Genomic DNA, 17,643 nt, shown 5'->3' on the forward strand with positions numbered 1-17,643 from the left:
ACTGTATGTCTTGAAAATAAAAAGTAAGCTACCACTCAGACCACATTTACTCTACTGCTTTCTTGCACACATGGGCATCAGATGAGCACACTGGAGTTCAGGGACCGAGTTTCTCCCCAGGATTACTCCTAACAGTCACGCTGGAAACTCAGTTCAAGTGAAAAACTAAGTCGTTTATGACACATGGGACTATAAAATAAAATTAATGATGAGGATTTGTTTTGTTTTTTTATTTTGCTTGTATTCAACACACTGGTTAGATCATATACTGTATGTGATGCAGGAACAATACACTAAGAAAAAATACCCTCTCATCCGATTATTTTAATTTTTAATTTTTTAATTTTTAAATGTAAATAGGCTTTAGTGATCTAATTTGGGTGATGCTTGGGCTCTGCTGCTGTTCTGTTGTCATGGCCTTAACCTGAGCTGTGCGTTATGCGCCATTTGGCCACATCAAGGATCGTTCATGCGCACAACCAAATACCCGATATTAAACTGAAGACTGGGATTTGTCCTCATCTAATCTTTGAAAAATGATTTCATGCGAACTCTCATGACGCTGACAAATAATCCACGACACCTACCGGGTAATGAAACCTTTTTACCCCTCAGAGATATTATTGTTCCACTTGTGCCCAAACTGAATGTATTCACTTCAAAGGTGCCAAATGATGTGAGAGGCACGGTCTGGTCCATGCCTCCGGGGTTCAGTGAACTGTCGCCCAGGCTGAAGCAGCAGCATCCCTGCTCGGTGCGTAATTTGACACAGCGACCTGTCCTTTGAAGCAGGACAATAAAAAGTCTCACGAGGGCTAATCACATTACGCGCCATTTGTCTCGCTTAAGTGAAGTGTTGCAGCACCTTCCGTAGCGGCGTTTTAATCACAATTGACTGAGACAAGGCCGCTGCTATACACATGTCCACAGGAGACGCGGACCTCCTGTAAAGCGCCTCCGGGTGTCTTCCTCTGCGCTGCGACGCGTCTGTGCGCCCAGTGCGCCTCCGGGGACCACCAAGGTTACTTGAGGTTGTTCCAGGGAGTCCTTATTGGCCCTGTATAGTATGTTAATAAAATATGACTTAACCAGCGTACATATCAGTGATTTGATAGGGAAATCTTATGAAATCTGTCATAATGTTCTCTTGTAGTCTTTTGTAGTTTTTAAAGATAATCTCTGTGTAACTTTGATCCTGTGACTGGAAAGGACTGAAATGTATCTCATCTGCAATGGGGCAAAATGAGCATAATAATATACTTTTGGGGTTGTTTCACACCTGAACTCCCACAAGAATATTTGGTGTTAACCCCGACCGGACCCCACTATGGGGAGGACTGGCTGAGAGGGACGAAAGAGTTAACCAGGGGGAGGGCGCCTGCACAGGGGCGTATAGTATAAAACCACCTCAAGAGCGCACAACAAGAATAGCGTGTCTTAGTAAGCCGTAGTTTGATATGGTTTGACTTGTTTCCTCCAACTGGACTCGTTAGAGACGCGCGCAAGCACTCGTGTCTTCATTTAGGTGGACTCACAGTCCGCAGAATAATGGATGAATACTGTTTTTGAAGCAGTCAGAACTCCGCCGTGAAGTCTTCACTGGGAAGGTTTTTTTGGGTTTTTTTTTTTTAACTACCTGTACTTTTTTTTTCTTCCAAAGGTAGTCTCGTCGAATAACGCGTCGGATAGCGCAGAATGTGGACAGATCAAGAACTGCGTAAAGCGGCTGAAGTGGAAGTGAGAAAGACTGAAGTGTGAGGCTGAGAATGTGGCGGGGACAGCACGGGGCAACTGGGCTGCAAGTTTCCTGAGCTTGGAGATTTGACGAGGGCGCAACAAGAGCGGAAAGTGTTAACGCTGCGCGCTGGAGCGGACCTGCAGATCAGCGCATTCACTCATATCATATTTCCCTCACATCAAACTATATGGACAGTCAGCAAAAGAGGACAAATCTTAATTAAGGACAATCACACAGTTGACAAAGAAAAGAAAACAAAAAACTGGATCCAAATTAACCTAAAGCACTTTTTTACCCCCCCAAATTATTCGACTGCACCCTCTCCGATCCTTTTCCCTTCATCATTTGCAATTCTGATTCCCGAAGTGGCTCCGAAGTGGTGTTGCGGCTCCTCGTCCCCGGCGGATCCGGAGATTGGAGTCTCTGCACCGGGAGGAGGCGGAGTCGGAGCTCCGGCCACACCGCAGGCTCCCAAGAGCGGCCGTGTCAAAAGGATGGTGCGACTGGCGGCGGAACTGCTGCTGCTCCTGGGACTTCTTCTCCTTACCTTGCACATCACAGTGCTGCGGAGCAGTCCGCTGCCCCAGGGAAATGTAACTCTGAGCCTGGATCAGGACACAGCACTTACAGAGGTGAGTTCGGAAATCCGTTAGTGGTGAGGGAGAGGGAGATTTCTTGGGGGGGGGACAACTTGGTGCAAAAAGGTGATGTCTAAAGGGGGTCTCATTAGGTCACAGATGGGGCTGATAAAATGCTCACATGAGCCAGTGGCCCAGGTAAAATAAAACCTCCATTCCCCCCGGGAACCCTGTGAGTCTTTTGGGGATTGTTGACATACACACGGATGTGGTCTCCCCAGGGTGTCCCCCCCGGGAATGGCAGGGAGCCAGCAGAGGGATGGAGGATGAGGCAGGGTCAGAGATCAGCCCCCTACACCAGAGGCACCTCCCTGTTGTTGGGGGTTAAATGCTAGCTGCAGGCACTTCTCTGTCATCATGGGCTCATCACTGTCATCCAAAGCTCTCAGTTGATGAGACAGAGGGTCAGAGCTGAGCCCCTGGAGGTGCCCCCCTCCCACCTCTCTCCCTCTCCTGCCCCAGAGTTGAATTTAGGGATTGATTCAAATTGATTTCTATTCCAGGCCTGAAGCCCAGCTTGTTTTATTTGATCCTGCATTATATTCACGTGTGGACATGGCCTCATGAAAAGATGGGACTTTAACGTTCAGTGTTAAGGAAAAGACAAATTATAACATAAATTAATAAAAAATAATATAAGTTCTTGAAATTCTTTGCCATTGATGTAGTCTGGTCAAAATACAGGTTTTAATGACACCTTTTTTGGGTTGTGGTCCAATTTAGAACATGCCTCAACAAAATTTAACAAGGGAAGACATTTGTCAACATGACACCTCTTAAGACAGCTTTAATACTTTAACTGCCCATTTTAACATCAGCATAAAGCACACAGACTCCAGCAGAGCCTCAAATCCTGACTCGAGGGTTAAGACGGGTCTGGGATCAACAGGCTTTTTTAGAGAGTGTTAAGCATCCTTCAGCTGCTTTTTGATGTATATTTAGCATGCTACTGAAATACCTTCTTCACGTCCCAGTGATAAATGGGTATTTATGGTGTCCCTTCATAAATTCTTTATCAGGGCTTGGGGGAGATGAATGGAAATATAACTTTACTTCAACAGAGGATGGTGAGGGTAATTTATCTTATCTCCACCATCACTGTAGTCTGACCTGCGTATATGCAACAGCAAGCCTGTGTTCGGTTGGATATTAGGGCATGCAAAGCTGAGAAAATATTTCAGGAATTTATTGAATATTTGTCACACAGCCAAAGGTTGGATTGGATGAGCTGGGATGAGGACCAGGAGGGAGATTCTCCTGAAGAACTACAGTAAAAAATACTAAACACATGCCACCCATTCCAGCCTCAACATCCCTTTTGTCACTATAGTCCAAATTTACATAGAGATTCTGGCTCGTGATGAAAGAGCCCAACATGGCCACTGATGCCCCATGTTGAGAAAAGCGCTGAATGTTTTTTTTTTTTTTTTTTTGCTCATGAATGCTCCGACTATGTGCGGACATGCTTGACTGGTCCGCAACTGAAGATGGTGATGTCATCTTGTCACGGCCCAGGGGGTGTATTGTCATGCCAAGGTGTCATATTTAAAATGCCATTCACAGAAACACAAACGACAGGATGCGGCTCCATGCACCTGTAGTGGGGAGAGAAAACTCTTTGGTCCAAGGCACATTATCATCACTGACCCAGGAAGCCACATTCATCCACTGTGGCAGTGTAGTGTGATATTAAAAACAGTATTTGTCTGCGAAGAACTTTTGTACCTTCTTTGCTACTTTTATTATCAAGAAGTCCTTCACGTTTGAGCTCATAACAACCAATTACAGCATGCACCTTCTCAGATTGATCCTGGAAATAAACACACACCCAGTATGAGGCATGTGACAGGGGAATGATAGTTTTCTCTTCCACCTACATAAGTGTATCGCTGAAAAGCATCTGGCACAATGTGCACTGCCTTCATTTCCTGCCAGCCTCCCTGGGGGAAGGACCCCTGAGTTGCTCCCAATTGAAAATGGAGTCATGCCCCTTTAAGCAGCCCTCACAAAGTGAAAAAGGGGGAAGCGGGAAAAGAAGAGGAGATACTGTGAGGGGGGGTGGTGTGGCTTGTGTGTGCAAGTGTTCATTCATGGCTTTTGAGAGTGGGGGGTGACATCCTGGGAGGCCCCAGATGAACTGAGGAATGGTGTGTCACTTTTGATCTCCAAATTAAAGCGTGTTCCTCGTCAGGGAGGATCTCAGATGAGTGATAGCGACAGTAAAACAGCCTCGCCATCAAAAGGGGAACACTGCTGATTTTTTAAAATTTAAATGAGTTACTCCTGTGCACGGTTACCGCCTGAGCTGTATTAGAAAACAGCATGTTTTTCTCATTAAGCCGTGTTAAAAAAGCTCCACTGAGAGTCATTTGGAAAAGACAGAGAGAGGTGTTTATGTCGACATTATCAAGAATTGACAGACTGATACACAACTGCCATTCCTTTCTGATGACTCATTCCCATGTTGTGAATTCTTTCCATCATTTTCAACTCTACTGCTCCTAAATCGTTCTGCTGAAATACTGATTGAGACAGATTGAATAAAATCTGCTATTTGGATGTATAAAATTTCATGGTTTGTCCTTCACATTGCTGAGCTCCCAGATGGAAATATAGATTTAGTGAAATCTCAGTGCTTATGGGGAAAAGCAGCTTAGATTTCCCTGTTTCTGTCCAAGTGATGGACTGTTTTCAGCAGTGCTATCTCACAGTTATCCTATTTACAATTCAGTTTAAGCCTTTAATCAACAGCATTATATTTATGGCTGATATTTCTCCATGTTGTGGCAAGATTTCGATATGTTTACAGTAAGAAAATCAGCATCTGTCCTGTTGGCCCCAAAGAAAGTGAGACAATAATCTGAATGTCAACACTGTGTACACATCGCAGTGGTATCTATTGTGTAAGGTTTGACTGTTCAAAGGCTGAAAGTGAAAATGTTTATTTAACATCAAATATTGACTTTTAGAGAGGTTGAAGACGCAAATTCTCTACAAGGAAATTGGTCACATGAGATTGTTCTTTCTTAGGTCCTTGGTGGATCAGTTTAGATTAGAGAAAATGGTTTGTAACTCCGGTGTTGTAGGAGTTCAATATTGGTGGTGAAATCCTAGGTTAGGTTATTAAATGACTTTCTAACTCACCTCAATGTAACTTCAAGGCTCAGTTTGTAAATTGTGTAGCTTTTTACAGCTGACAGGTAACACATTTCCTTTTAGCAAACTGTCAGTTTATAGTGACTTTCACAAATCTGTCCATGGTGATAAAACAGATTTGTATCAATGAATCAGTCTGCTGTCAACAGAGCACATCAGGAAATATCCTTCCCTACTGGAGTTCAGCGACATGTGATTTTAAACTGAAAAGCTACGCAAGTGGTTTAGTCATGGTAGATCTTGGAATCAGTTTGATCAAGGTTGCTTTCTTGTGTGTTTTTTTGGATCCTTAGCAGTCTGATGGGAAATAAAACCACTAGTTTTATTCAAACTTGCAGCACCCCTGCAATATTCAGCACAGCAATTCTCCCATTTGGTGCATTCTTACCCAACTATCTGCAAAATAATCTATGGCCTAAACATAAATCAAATCGCATTAGTACTAAGCTACCAGTATTTGCTCATAAACTGACAAACTGTCTGTGTTTACAAGCAGGCTTCAGCTCAATGGCCTCCTCTACTGAGTGAAACATCATCACAAGGGTTGCCCTGGGATCAGAATGCTTTTAAGTTTGACTTTAAATAAACCAAATTTGTGTCAGGATTAGATAATCTGCCTGCCATGTGTAATACATCATAATATGACACAACAGAAGATTCAGATGGGCTTAGGCTGGATAATGGAGGATTAGTCTGCCTGCAAACACTGTGAGTGGGTTTCATGAGCTGATAGTTTGCGTATTCTGAAACATTTGTGGTGGCGTCTTCTGCCTTTTAATACCGTAGACCAACCCGGGGAGAAAGTAGTAGGTCATAACTCAATAACAGTTATTTTTGTGTTCTATCTCTAGATGAATTTCCATAAATGACAGGTGTTGTGAATAAAATCACCTCAGTCATATGATGGGAAAACCAAAAGCAATTGTCTGTCCCCAGTGGCAGTGAAATGTGTGGTAGATTAGTGCTTTCTGGCAACAGATTCAAATGACAGTTTGTAGCATCAGTATCAGAAAACAGTAATGTTTGGACCGAAGAGCAGCTTGTGTGGTCTGCCGTCTATAACCCACAAAAATTACGAACAGCTTGTGTGGTCTGCCGTCTATAACCCACAAAAATTACGAACACCTCCTTATTGTATTTACAATTGTACGTATGTATTTACATTGTGATTGAACCTGTGAGTGTTGTGTTGGGCTGGCTCCCTCAGTGGAGCTCAATTACAGCCACTGAGTGACTTCTGAAGGCTGGGAACTTGAAAGACGGGGTTATCACGTGGGCATCGCAAAGCCCAAGTGCTTGTGATAGAACCAAAGAGGGTCCTGTCATGTTTTTTTTTCTGTACTCAGCCATCAGCCATAATTGTTTGGTTATGGAAAAGACATTTGTGGTTTTAATTGGAATCTTCTTTTTCAGAATATTTCCTTTCCTCAAATTTTATGATTTAGAACATAAATTCTCATTAAAAAAAACGTGTCATCTTATCTACAGTAAAAACCTCTCCCTCTTTTTATTTGGTGGCTACAGGCAAAATGCAGAACCACCTACCCTTCCTCCTCAAAATTATGGGCAATTGTATAATTATTGTAATTATGGCAGTAGTTCACATTAAGATATGTGAACGTTTTTTGAATTCTTTGAAATGCATCATATTATCATAAAAACTCCATCTGGTAGTGAATTAAGAAGAATGATGCTCAAATGGATATGGGAGTCTCTCTGTGCAGCCGCTGTCCCCACTGCGGTTGAATTTAAGTTACATGTACATTTATAATCCTTCCTCCCTTGCTGTGCAGCTCCATTTACAGCGCCTATATTATCCCAGAGTGCACCTTGGCTGGACACAAACAGCTCCACTGGGGGCTTTTATGCCCACCACAATGTGGCTAAGCTGACACTTTGTCTGTGACTGGCCACCGCAACCGTACAGCACTGCTGCCATATTCTCAGGCCTCAGCGTGGCCACAAAAACACTAGGGAGGAAGAAATGGGACATGAAAAAAGAAAACAAGGAACATGATTGATGGCTTTCTTTGATCTTATTTTCTGCCACCCTAGAATGGATGATTGCAGACTACTTATAGCTGTCTGTCCAAGTGAGGAGTAATTGTTCCTTCTACGCATACCTGACAGGGGACATATGCCTCAACTGTCCTTTTGGGACGAATTTACAACAGCGCTGTCAGAAAGCCAAATGTTTTTCTGTCTTCAAGAAGGCAGATGTAATTATTTTGCAATGTTTGCTTAGGTTTCTCTGTATAGCCCCAGTGCAGGAAAACCATCAGTCTTACATCGCTCTTTTCTCCCAGCCAGCACCAGAACATGCTATAAATGTCCACATCACATTACTATGATAAAGCAACAGCATACTCATGCTCAGTTAAAAATGGAAAAATATACACTGACACTGGCTCTGAATGCCGGCTCTAGACGGATTATATTTTGGTGGAAGCAGACAGACGCACAGAACTCAGTGCGATGTTTGTCCCACTCTTTCATTGGCTCCTTCTTTCTGGGCTCCAAGGAGTTAAGAGTCCACTGTCCACAGGATTTATGACAGAGGTCGTGGCCACATAAACCTCTGTCAACATGAGAAATCAATCTAATGTTGCTGAGTGTGCAGACTCTGTAGATGCCAAGTAGCATACAGGGCCCTTAGTGTTAACATTCACACACAAGGGAGTAAAATATTTGTTCAATTATCTTATTCTGTGAATGCACAAACCAATCACAAATTCATACTGTGTTCCTTCCTCTCCTCAGCAGAACAATATAAATGCAAAAAGCAGCTCCTCTGCCCAGCTGGCTCCAGAAGACCGGAGGTCTGGTCCAGAACACAGGTTGACCCACCGGCCTGCCACCCTCCCGTGGGCACAAGGCAGCAACGTACACAGGGACGGCCCCGGAGCTTTCCTTCTAGATCTGCACAATTTCCCCGACCTCTCCAAAGCTGATATCAATGGACAGAATCCCAACATACAGGTGATCATGTGTGTCTGTGCACCTGCCAGTGTGCTTTGATGCTTTCACTCACTTGTAAGACATGGCTACTCAAGCACATAGGACAGGAAGAGCAAACAGGAAGAAGGAGAATAGTTTGGTGCACATCACTACCCCCTTTTTCTCCCCCCTTCCTTCTCGCCCTGTCCCCTTTCACACTTCCTGGCTTGTAGTCTCACGTCCATCATAATGACAGCTGAAAGGCAGACACTAACCAGCAATGCCTCACTACTAACTTATGTGCAGGAAGACAGACGGCAGCTTATGTTAATGTGTGGCGAGCCCTTGCCCATAAGTCCCTCAGTGGTGCAGATGGCCGAGTAACCGCTGCCATGTTTAAATCATTCTCCCTTCTAATCCAGCGAGGGGGTCTTTCCATTTCTGAGAGCATCACTGCTAAATCCGAGCACGAACAAAGTGTATTAACATCTCAAGATGTGGGAAGAGAGCGCAGCAAGCAATTGAGCAAGGGCGTGAGGCTGTGGGAGAAGGGGAGGAGGAGGAGGGGGGTGTCTTTGATCCTGGGATTCATCTGGCTTTCATGGTCTGGAGGAGGCTGAGTAGCCCTTTGAACTTTGTGTTTAGGTGGAGAGAGCCCAAGAGGTGGGAGGGTGACTGTGGGGCAGGGGTGATGGTCCCCCCTCATCTGGGAGGCACATGTGTTAGGACAGGAAGGGGGAGGGGGTAATATCGTGAGTAGGGGTATCAGAAAGTGTCACCTCATGGCAACCGATTGACCCATTCTGGTCACAGATGCTATAGAAGTATCTTTTTTGATGACTCAAATATTAACTTTAAGCTTTAATCCAGGTGACCATTGAAGTGGTGGATGGACTGGAGGGTCATGAGCCAGAAAAAGGCCTCCGTAAGGAAACCAAACCCAACTGGGCTTCTCCCAACTGGAGAAACTGGTGGCCTCACTCTTCTTCATCTTCTTCCTCTTCCACCACTCACCAAACGGAGGAGCATGATCGCTCCTACGGAAGCAACAGCGAAGACAGCAACTTCCTCAGGCCGCCGGCAGACTGGGACAGGAGAGGAGGCACCGGGGGAGGAAGCAAAGCTCAAACTGAATATGGTGAGTACGACAGGAGGGCGTGTTTGTGATGAAATGAGTGCACAGTGCACGTCGCAGAATATTTAACTGGATCCACAAGCTCTTATTTGAGCACTGGTCTCCAGCGTTTTCCACAGATGGCCATAGACTGATGTGGAATCTGTAATTTGCAGATTTGCTGATTTAAGCTGTCACCATAATAAGTGCAGTCATCCCAGGCGAGCCTTTGGGAGCCCCTGATTGAAGCCTTTAACACTCTTTTATGAGATAGATTCCTCTGTGGTGCGGAGCAAGCTACGTGACACAGTTTAAACGCTTCGCTACATCAAAGTTCAGCAGCAGGAACGAGGCCAGAAGCACTGTTTAGCTGCCACACCATTCTCACAACACTCTCCAAAAGTAACCCCACAGATAAATCTGCCGTGGAAGAATTTACACTCACTGTCATACAGTATGCGTCCGGCCCGTGTTGTAGCATGCCCAAACCAACATGGTCGAACAGGAATGCGTGTGCTGTGGTAAATGTCATTTTATCCACTTGCACTACAGTTGTAGGGAGGGTATTTTATAATCGTTTTTTCGTCAAACCATAGCCCATGTTTAATGTTTCTGGCTTATCGCTGCGGTCCACTCTCATTCTTACCGCACTAATGGACAAGGAAATATTTTATCATCATTACTGTCCTGGGTTTAAACATAATAATCATAATTGTGGACAGGCAGTGAGGGTCATCCATCACAGGCCACTGAGCACACTCAGTTGTCTCATCTGTGGGTTGAGAGCAGGTTATTATCAAGTTTTCAAAATTCCAAGTCCTGTCTGAGCTGCCACTAGCTCTTTGGCCGTAGTAAGCTATGGAATAAGGAGGGGAGCAGCGCTAGATGCCTATCTGGCCTGTATTCATACAAAATGCTCATAATGAGGGGCAGATGGCAGCAGGGGGTGTATAGGAAGGGTTGGACCTTGGCCAGAAATACTTCCATCCCAACATGCCCACATTAATTCTCCTCATTGATGGAGTACTGCTTTCAAGATGTGTGTGTTTGTGTGTGTTTGTGTGCGGTAGAGATGGTGGTGGTGGTGGGGTGAGGTAGTCATGGAGCCTTGTGTAACTGTTTCCATGTATATCCATTACAGTGATCTGCTCAATGATAATTGGAGTTAAAGAGGATTTCTTGCCATTTCACTTCCCATTTTGAAACCAATGAATCACAGATAGAGCAACTGAACGGTGTCCAGTGCCACTGTGTCGGGGAAAATTTCTATTTGTAATTTCCCTGCTGGATCGCCTGTAGCTTTGTTGGAATTTGGAAAGTGCTTCCCTGTTACTTCACTAACTGAACACACCCTTCGCCTTGGACTGTTTGGTTCTACAACTCTGCTGTAGCATGTACAACATAGTGAATGCATGTGTGTGTGCGCGCATGTATGTGTGTGTGTGTGTGTGTGTGTGTGTGTGTGTGTGTAGACAGGCGTGCATGGTGCTGCTTTGAGGGGCAAAGTCAAAGAGAACTTAGAGCTCCCCCACTTCCCCTTTCATGTCCTCCCCCCACTTATTATTAGTGAGGCATGCTAACAGGCCTGAGTAAGTTCAGCATGTGGCCTGCATCAGAGCTGAGGATCTCTCTCTCTCTCTCTTTCTCTCTTGATCCAGACTATATGGACGGAGAGGGGGACTGGAGCAACTGGACGGCGTGCAGTGTCACCTGTGGAAATGGCAACCAGAAGAGAACCAGGTCATGTGGTTATGCCTGTACAGCGACCGAGTCCAGAACTTGCGATATGCCCAACTGCCCAGGTAAAGTCTTGATTTTGGATCACAGAACAAAAAGATTCCACACCCATAAAGATGGGGGTCAATGAATAGATTGCAAGTGTGTGTCTTTCATCTTTTGATCCAGCTTTCACTGTGCATTCATCTCTTTAAAGGTATTGAAGATGCCTTCAAGACAGCAGCTACTGAAGTGAGCCTGTTAGCTGGAACAGATGAGTTCAATGCCACAGAGCTCTTTGGTGTTGGTAAGATTCTGCCTACCCTTGTCTTACTCCAGACTACCCCTCATTCAAACGTTCTTACACTTATCAGACAGTTCATCCATCTGGCAGCAGCGTTCCTTCGCACACTTAGAATTCCTCATGCTCGGGCTGCGCTCCTTTACTGTGCAAAGATGAAAATGTGCAGCAGGGCAGGAAGAGCACAGTATGCCGCTGCCCACTCTCTTTTTGTCCGTCTGTTCTTAATCAACCCAGCGAAGACACACCTTCATGTTAAATATCGCACCTTCTCACTTCTTCTGGTTTTATCTCCTGATGTTGGGGAGTGTTGGGACGGAGATGTGGCATTTAACCGTGTCTTCATTTCTTCCAGACACCGACAGCTGCGAACGATGGATGAACTGCAAGAGCGACTTCTTGAAGAAGTACATGATCAAGGTGGCAAACGACCTTCCCAGCTGCCCTTGCTCTTACCCAACTGAGGTGGCGTACAGCACGGCAGACGTACACGACGCTCCCACGCGCCGAGATTTCCGTTGGAAAGATGCCAGCGGGCCAAAGGAGAAGCTGGAGATCTACAAGCCCACAGCCCGTTACTGCATCCGCTCCATGCTGACGCTGGAGTCCACCACGCTGGCAGCTCAGCACTGCTGCTACGACGACAACATGAAGCTCATCACTCGCGGCAAAGGGGCCGGCACGCCCAACCTCATCAGCACAGAGTTCTCCGCCGACCTGCACTACAAGGTGGACATCCTGCCCTGGATCATCTGCAAAGGAGACTGGAGCCGCTACAACCAGGCCAGGCCACCAAACAACGGGCAGAAGTGTCCCGACAACCCTCAGGATGAGGACTACTACAAACAGTTTGAAGAAGCAAGGGAATTCTAGCCCGCAGTAGAGTGAAAGGAAAAACACACACTGCTTAAATATTCAGCTAAACCTCAAAAATGGTGCTGAAACCATTTTTTTTTTTTTCTGTTTTAGGTCAAATAACACATGAACTTTTAGGCTCTGAGGAACAAGACTTACTGCTCTTTTGAATCAAGAGGAATAAAAATCCAACAGAGTCTGAACGCACAAGGAACTTTTTCTTGACTTCACCAAAACCAAGCACGAAACGTTGCTTTGTTTTTTTAATATTTCTTTTTTTTTTTTTAATAAAAGATGCCTCTGAAATAATGAATGAAAATTTTGCCAGTAATTGTGTCACCATTTGTAACTCAGATTTGGTCACTAAAGGGAGAACTGAGTTTATATTCTTAAAAAGGGAAAATTATTATTCTAGGAACCTTCGTTTAGATTGTGTCCATGTTCGTCTCCATAGATTGTTTATGTTTGGTGAATCTGAGAGGCCTGTGGTAATAGAATAATGAGATCCATCAGGAATGTGTTGGGGGGGAGAAGAGAACAGGTTTATCCAATTTTCTCCCATTTCACAATATCCAGGTTCTCATGTAAGCTTGTGAGTTTATTTAGCATGCACATTGTTTTTTTCCTCACCATTAATTTACAACCGTGTCCCTTGTGTCTCTGAGGCAGATCTTCATTGTAAAAAGCCTGCATTATTTTTGTAAAGTATTTATTAAGTTGTAGCTGTGTCTGAGTTGGTTGACTGTGGTTTCTGATTCACATATGGCTGAATGCTAACTTGAGATCCGTCTCTAGCTCAAACGTTGCCATCAATGTGCTTATCCATTTCTCAAGTTAGGATTAAACCATAATAGAGCGTAAAGAATGTGTGAATTCAACTGTACGGAAAGATTTTTGAGATATAAATCTATGAATAAATTTTTAAAAAGCCAATGAATGTTGCTAGAAAAAAAATCTTTACGTGTCTGATCTTCATGGCCAACATCTCTTTGTAAATTCACAAAGTTTCAATCAAGGTTTCATCAGATGCTATTAGATTTCCCTCCCGCTGTCAGAGGAAATTCATCTGCAGGGAGAAATCTCATCAATCAAACTCCTCCAACAGGCTTAAGCCAGTGCACAAGACTTCCATTAGTTCCATCCAGTGTGGCTCTCAGGCCAGGCCTTTTGATGGGATTGTGATATTTCTTCAGAGGAGGCAAGGAGGGTAAGGTTCCCTTGAATGTGACTCAAATTCTTTGTCTTTGGCATGTATCCTCACATTCCTGAGTAATTTCTCAGTGTACACACGCTCTCTCTCACACACACATACACACACGCACTCAATGCTGCCTGTCCATAGCAAGGACCTCTGACCATTCCCCCTCCACTGAGTGCTGCAGTCATTGTCACACAGAGAAAGCCATTCATGGCGCTCTCATTCCTGCAGTCTTGTGTACGGCACAGCTGGCCGGGTGCAGGGCATGTCTTTATAATGCAGCAGGCCCCAGCACGTTCCACACCCCTGAGGCACTGCCTTCAACCGCCTAGTTGCTTCACTACTCATACAAAATTCCTCCACACACGTCCTTCGACCCATTTATGCCAAACAGCCTTTTATCAACAACCCACCCTCAAATGCTGACAAAAACACACAGATACATTCTTTTAAACTGTAGATGTACCCTCTGTACTATCAGACCCAGAGTGTGTAAAGCTCTCTTTTTTTTAAGTCTTCTGTCCCTCTCTTCAGTAAAAGCCTGGTTTGAGGCTAAGATTACAGTAACCGGCATGGATCGTTATCTCGGCAGACCGTCTGCTGAACAGGCCAAGAAGATCAAAGTGAGGTGTTCGTCTTTATTTTGAGACATTAGGCCAAGCTCAAATTGATGACATACCTCCAACTCCCCCCCCTCCGTCCCCAGTATCTCTTCTCCAGACAGGCTCCACGTGTCTTGTGAGCAGGCAATTACTCGTACACCCTGCTCACTTTTCATCTCTCGTTTCTTACCCCCCCCAAACGCGAGCAAAACTTGATTCCTGTGCCAGGTAGGAATACAGAAACAAAGATTTAGAGGCTGAGCGAAACTGGTGTGAAAGTGGATGAGAGGGCAGACATACTGTGGACCAGCGAGTACAGAAAGTGCAGAGAATAGCTGTTGCATTGGCTGTGGGGCGTCAGTGAGGCCTCGCTTTTGTGTTACTATTTCCAGGACTCTGGTATGTTTCAAAGGATGCAAAGCACCATATTAGTGGTATATTGTCAAGGATCCGAAAGGGCTCATTAAGCATCACCAAGATATGATTGTTGGTATTTTGCCTCTATTTTTGTTATGAGAAGGAAATTATGTGCAACGTACTTACACTGTTTTAGACTAAGTTTGACAGGGCTGGTTCTGGGATTTCTCAGTAGATCTCCACACAAGGCCTAACTGTGGGAATAGGAAAACAAGAGAAGTTAAAAAGAAGAAGAAAGCAATGGAAACTTGGATGGATTAATGTTGTAATAAATGAAGAAAAAGCTCAGCTGCTCTCCAACACTTAAAAAAATATATATATTTCAAGCTAAAACAAGTCCAGGTGGTTTGTTGTCCGTGCCGGAGCTCACTGCGGGGCTTCTGGTAGGTAAATAACCACAGTGCATGGTGGCAATCAGACATCTCTTTGTTTTGTGGTGTGGTGCAGATGTGGCAGAGCCATTTTTAGCCTCTCTCCCTCTCTCTCTCTCTCACTTTCTTTCACTCACTCCCTCGCTCTGCTACTTTATGGGTGGTGTAGCACAATGCAGGAAGTGTCTGGGCCACAATACCACAGGGCCCTAACGGCACAGCAAACCTAATTAAAAGGTTTTTCTTTGGTCTTCTAATCTGGAATAGCTGACCTGGACGAGCAGGTTGCTTATCTGGCCGCTCTATCCCTCTCTGTCAACCTTCACCTCCAATGTCCTACAGGCAAAACAGGGGTGGGCTGCTGGCGCTCTCCCTGCCATAGGCTTGCATCTTTGGCACAACAAGTCAGAGGAGGAATGGGTGGTGGGGGCTGGGGGCAAATATGTGCCTGGGTGTACAGCTGAACAAACAGGTCAAGTAGCTGCAGAGCATCTGAGAGGGCAGGGTGCCTACTTAACCCCTGCTGCCGGGACATCGCCGAGATGCTCTGCGGCCACACCATCTATGGCAGAACATTAGCAAAGCACGCAAAGCAAAGCAAAGCAAAGCACGTGACGGATTTACTTGAACATATAGTATCACCATGCAATTAACATCATCTTGTTAAATGGCCTGAGTGGCACCTGCCCCTGGCTCATGTCTAGTTCAAACGAAAGCTAAAATAACATGCACCCGCTCATAAATTCACACACACACACACACACACACACACACACACACACACACACACACACACACACACACACACACACACACACACACACACACACACACACACACACACACACACACACACACACACACACACACACACACACACACACAAAGCTGTCGGACAAATGAGGACAACATAAGAAAAAAAAAACCTGCTTTGCCCTTATAAAAGAGTTATTATATTCAGTCATGCTTTTCATTGAGCTAAACTTATGACTAATGTACAACCACATGTTTTATATGCTCTGCTAGCATCACATACTAGTAGAGGTAATGCAAATTGGCTTTTAAAGAGGCAGACTTTATTTAAAATCCAACACATCATTGACTAGACGAAAAATATTTTGAGTCACCACACACAAATTCTGAGATCCTTGATTATGGGGAAATAAAGCAAACAAAGGCACAGTGAAATTCTGCACCGTGTCCTGAGAGGCTGGGGTAAATAAATCACTATGATACCACTGAACTGAGGATCCTGATGTGCATAAAGGTGGGAGATGCCTGGCTCCTCTGAAGCGCCAGGGGTCAACTCCGGGCTGGTCTGACAAAGGCAGCCCCGAACGCTGTCTGATTTTAACCCTGTGTGTGCGAGTGTTGATGTGAGACACTGGCACAGAGGGGGCTGTAGCGGTGTCGAGGGGGTTGGTGGCCCTTAGGTGCTGAAGGAGGGGGGTCAGCGTGAGCACGGAAGCTGCATGGCCGTGATTCACTGTGACAGCACCGCCTGGCATGTGAGGACAGCAGGCCAGGCGGGCAAGGCTGCTGCCTTTGATCTTTATTTGCTCCACCGTCTGTTTTGCATTTAAGAGCCTTGCTGAGCGCGAGGCATTGGATACACCTTGAATGGCTCAGGACCCCGTCCACTTTTTAAAGACCCAGGATCCTTTTTCAAAGCAAAGGGGATCCAGGACAGAGAGGGATGATGTTTGAAGGGGCAGGTTCTGAGCTGAATAGGGCCGAGGGTCTCCCAGCAACACAGATTAGCTCTGATGAAAAGAGTGTGCTCCATAATAACACACGATCAAGCTAATGGAGAATGGTGTGAGTGTGGGTGAGGGGCAAGGTAACATACATCTCCTTTTAGATGGACCCTCAAGATCAAACCGGGGTCAGGAGGCTGCGGGACAAAGACAAACATACACAGCACCTCCCATCCAACCTTCTGCTGCACCTCCTGACCTGTCAAATACACTTTGCACGTCAGCGACGTCAAAAGACTGTGACATCTTACACCTGAGAGGCAAACCGGCTGGATATCATCAATACGTGGTCATGATGCACTGACAGGGAGGCATCTCTCTCTCTTCAAACGGTGAATATATTTATCCTCTTGAACATCTCTATTGCACATTCCTCTCAGACACTACAGTGGCCAAGGTCCAGAGCCAGCAGCTGGACTTGCCCTGGAGACTGATACAACCGATATAAATAAATGCCCCCTTTAATAAGAGCCCTTAAAAGTGTATTTATGAGGAATCAAATCAACACAACTGAGTAGAAAAAAAGAATTTTGAGAAATGCTGGAGAAATGTATGTTATGTAATCTTTTCAAACCTTTTTAAATGTCAAAAAAACAAAACAGAAACATCTTGTGTTTGTATGTGTGTGTGGATGGGTGTGGGAGGGACACACGGCACACATTTTTAACAGTCATCAAGGTTCCAAACACAGACTTCAGTATGCTAACAAGTCCTTTTTCCACTCCAGTTACTTTCCAGCATGTAATTTATTCCCAGACTATACATTTATGATATTTATGCTGTCTCTTCGGGCTTACACAAACTGCAATGTATATCTTTTATGCAAAAAAAAAAATGTGTTTC

At 44.9% G+C, this 17,643-nt stretch overlaps 1 protein-coding gene across 2 annotated transcripts; it reads left to right on the forward strand.

Moving 5' to 3' along the window:
* The first annotated feature begins 1,410 nt into the window (after positions 1-1,410).
* Positions 1,411-13,388, forward strand: ism1 (isthmin 1). 2 transcript variants are annotated; one of them, XM_051427485.1, is made up of 6 exons: positions 1,411-2,370; positions 8,293-8,511; positions 9,340-9,607; positions 11,242-11,385; positions 11,517-11,606; positions 11,956-13,388. In XM_051427485.1, the coding sequence occupies exons 1-6, from the start codon at positions 2,233-2,235 to the stop codon at positions 12,471-12,473; spliced, it is 1,377 nt and encodes a 458-aa protein (XP_051283445.1). In that variant the 5' UTR covers positions 1,411-2,232; the 3' UTR covers positions 12,474-13,388. The 2 variants fall into 2 exon arrangements, with proteins under 2 accessions (XP_051283445.1, XP_051283456.1); XM_051427496.1 differs by having other exon boundaries at positions 8,296-8,511.
* The last annotated feature ends 4,255 nt before the right edge of the window (positions 13,389-17,643 follow it).

This window comes from Dicentrarchus labrax, unplaced genomic scaffold, assembly GCF_905237075.1.
Source record: "Dicentrarchus labrax unplaced genomic scaffold, dlabrax2021, whole genome shotgun sequence".
NCBI classification, from domain to species: Eukaryota; Metazoa; Chordata; class Actinopteri; family Moronidae; genus Dicentrarchus; species Dicentrarchus labrax.